The sequence below is a fragment of the Hyposmocoma kahamanoa genome, unplaced genomic scaffold, assembly GCF_003589595.1.
Source record: "Hyposmocoma kahamanoa isolate Upper Pololo Valley unplaced genomic scaffold, ASM358959v1 66, whole genome shotgun sequence".
NCBI lineage: Eukaryota > Metazoa > Arthropoda > Insecta > Lepidoptera > Cosmopterigidae > Hyposmocoma > Hyposmocoma kahamanoa.
The window spans coordinates 434,054-437,561 of NW_020653854.1; the positions used below are offsets into that span (position 1 = coordinate 434,054).

At 40.3% G+C, this 3,508-nt stretch overlaps 1 protein-coding gene across 1 annotated transcript; it reads left to right on the plus strand.

Annotated features, from left to right (window-relative positions):
- Positions 1-523: 523 nt before the first annotated feature.
- LOC113231820 (succinate--hydroxymethylglutarate CoA-transferase-like) lies at positions 524-2,950 on the plus strand. Its single transcript, XM_026466354.1, has 3 exons — positions 524-836; positions 973-1,150; positions 1,236-2,950. Exons 1-3 carry the CDS (start codon positions 524-526, stop codon positions 2,014-2,016), a joined length of 1,272 nt encoding a protein of 423 aa, XP_026322139.1. The 3' UTR covers positions 2,017-2,950.
- The last annotated feature ends 558 nt before the right edge of the window (positions 2,951-3,508 follow it).

Consider the following 3,508-nt stretch of genomic DNA (forward strand, 5'->3'; position numbering starts at 1 on the left):
GAACAGTTACTTAATGCTAAATAAATATTTGTCACGAATTTTAAATTTATTTGCTGCATATTCATGTAAGCCGATTGATACCCTACTTAAAAACTATCACTTTAATATAACACGATAACGCTGGAAGACTTTAAGGCTTTAAGATTTTAAAGGTTTTCAATATACCAAAGTTATAATGAAATACTTTATTTAAGAATAAGAATAAGAATTAAATTAAACAAAGTAATTAAATACCATAATGTTTGTACCGCTTATGCTTGGAGTTACTACGTCCGATTTCGTATTATGATATCTTGCTAAACAACTAATATTTCGCTAACATTGTTACACGAATATTACCTATCTACATATCTTTGACTATTTACGCTTGTGTGGTAACGTTCAAATGGCATCTAATGTGGTCGTAAAATGTTTCATATTTCCGCGGCGTTCGTATCACTGACTCATTCCTATCGGTGTGTGTTGACGTCATGGCGGCATCTATATTTAGACAACAAATCTCCTCAGTTGCGTATCAGCCGCGATGGAAGCAACTAAGAAATTTACTTTACGCGTTTTGAAAGCCGAGTGGCGAGGGCTCAGGCCATACTCGACGCAGCTCCCGGCCTTACTAAGCGACATTAACCTGTTGGATCTTACTAGGGTGATCGCCGGGCCATACTGCACGCAGACCATCGCCGATTTGGGCGCCAATGTAATCAAAATTGAGAGCCTCGAAGGAGACGAGGCTCGCAAGTGGGGTCCTCCTTTCATCGATAACACCACGGAGTCTTATTATTTCACTTCAGTGAATAGGAATAAAAAAAGCATTTGTGTGGATTTCAAGAAGCCGGAAGGCAAGTAAATTTATGTGAGTTTTGCGTTTGTAAACAATAATTAATATGTCGATGACGGGTATCATGGTCTTCGGTTGTTTTTGGATTTATTGTACCTAAGTTTGATAATAAGGTGGAATATTTTCGTCAATTTCAGGAAAGCAAATAATTTATGATTTAGCAAAAAAATGCGACGTTCTCGTTGAAAACTACATACCAGGCAAGCTAGATCAGTGGGAAGTCGGGTACGAAAAGCTGAGTCGTATTAATCATCGGCTCATTTACTGCGCCATCACCGGCTTCGGCCATGTCGGGCCGTATGCTCAGAAACCGGGGTAAACCACTGGCTGTTGTCCCTTCACCTCAGAATGTTTATCTTCCTATGTATTGTGTAATAAATAAACTTCATAAATATTTTAGTTACGACGTGATAGCAGCAGCGATGGGCGGCCTCCTTGGCATAACTGGAGAAAGAAATGGCAGACCTGTAAAAGTAGGAGTGGCGATGACTGACCTCGCGACGGGTCTTCATGCGTTCGGCGCTATCATGACCGCGCTGCACTACCGCAACAAGACCGGCAAGGGACAGAAGATAGACTGCAACCTGCTGTCGACGCAAATCGCATGCATGATCAATGTCAGTAACATTTACCTCAACTGCGGCATCGAGGGGCAGAAGTGGGGCACTGCTCATGCAAACATTGTACCATACCAAGCGTTCCCCACCAGTGACGGGGAAATCGTCATCGGGGCTAATTCTAACCCGCAATTTCGAGATCTGTGCAAGCTCATTGGCAGAGAAGAGATGATTACCGATCACAGATTTAAAGACAACGCTGACCGTGTTCAGAACAGAGAATTATTGATACAAAATATTAGTGAGGCTACTAAAAAGAAAACTAAGAAAGAATGGTGGGAAATTTTCAAGCAGTCTGCGTTCGCGGTAGGTCCGGTAAACACTATTAAAGAAGTATTTGAGGACGAGCATGTAAAGGCAATAGGAACGGTAAAAGAGCTGCCACATCCAGTGATCGGCAGCATTAAAACGACTGCCCCTCCCACCGTGTATAGCGAGGGAGGGAACTTCGCCAGAACCGCTCCGCCGCTTCTTGGCGAACACACTAAAGAAATACTCACCGATTTCTTAGGTTACAATGAAACGCAAATAGAGAGTTTATATGATGGTAAAGTAGTGCGGTAGTTAAAGCCAGTCTCGAAAGTATATATAGGTACATGTATAGACGCAAATACATATTATGTATATACTAATTCGTGATAATCTTATCATGCCGAGAATATCTCAACAAATCTGTTACATTATCTCTAAATAACATGTGAGTATTTTCTCAATTGTCGTAGGTTCCCGGATGGAACTAATAATCATCAATGTACGTCAACGTCAATGTACAGTCAACAGCACACTTTGTTCGAATCGCATCCAGTGTATCTTGATGTGCGGCTGTCTGTACATACTTTTTCATTGTATCATTTTTGCACCCTACAAACAAGTACCCACTTACGGTCATAAATATTTCGTTTTATTTAAAAAAAAACTATTTTATTCCGGTGTTTTTGAACGCCAAATGTTCCCAAAAAGTAAGAAAAGATCAAAATAACGTTAATACCTCCGTCGAACATGAAAGTTACTAATGAATATTTCATTAGCTTACTTTTATTGCCCATCTACTTTGTTCCCGGACAATGCTGTTCAAAGAATAAACATATTATAGAAGCCTCTGCGATAAATTGATCTGAGATGCTGCTGCTAAAGCAGCTAACGTTCTGTTTCGTAAAATCATAGAGCACAACATTAAGTTTACTAAGTAAGAAGATGCTCCGTGCGCTGCATGCAAGTACCCGCTCCCCCAGGAGCGAGGCAGGGAGGAGTCGAATAGCAGTAATAATCCCCCAGCGAGTGTTAAGTCTTATTTAGGCACCACTCGAACCTTATGAAACGAAAATGCAAATCGAATTTCGAATCGACTACTCGGATTTCCATTTTGTTGCCATTTTCAATTCCGCTCGAGTGCAACCGCGGATTTTCCGTTATAGCCAACTTTCCAATGATTTAGTTGCAAATTTAATTAAGAACACTTCAATTTATTACAGTGCGCTTTTGGTTTTCAATTACATGTCTACATTTTACTAACTACTTATTTAATAAATTTTAGTTATTGGCGACTTGCTTACTTACAAATATTTGTATAAGCCTATTAGTAAAAAAAATTCTTGGAAATGAAACTATTTTTTCGGAGTTAAATCGAGTGTACTTGTTTTTTTAAACAAATCAACATTCCGGGCCCTTTACAGGTCCCTATGTCATGGCTGACTAGGTCGGTGAGACAAGTAAACGCGATTTAGATGCGAAAATATAGTTTCATTTCCAATATTTAACAATCGCCAAAAACCTAAGAGCTCGACGAAAAATTGTCTACTTTGATAAACATAAATGATAAGTGTAATGTTTTAAAGCGGCAGCGCCACGAAGGCTGACCTTGCTCTCTCGTAAAAGCAACGTTATCTGAGCTGAGCCCAGATAGGCCCTCGGAGCGCCGCCAGATCGACTCGTAAAATTTAAATACAGACACATCGTCAAAGTGGAGGAGATGGATGTAGAACTCATAAAATTTTGCATGTTCCGCAAATCGCGCGACCACTGGGTTGGAAAATTCCGGCGGTACACGCGAGTACGC

Bases quoted from the DNA above. Each gene is read 5' to 3' on its own strand.
- LOC113231820 (XM_026466354.1), top strand. From the start codon at position 524: ATGGAAGCAACTAAGAAATTTACTTTACGCGTTTTGAAAGCCGAGTGG. The intron at 837-972 runs GCAAGTAAATTT...CGTCAATTTCAG, and splicing joins GGATTTCAAGAAGCCGGAAG to GAAAGCAAATAATTTATGAT. The intron at 1,151-1,235 runs GTAAACCACTGG...TAAATATTTTAG, and splicing joins CCGTATGCTCAGAAACCGGG to TTACGACGTGATAGCAGCAG.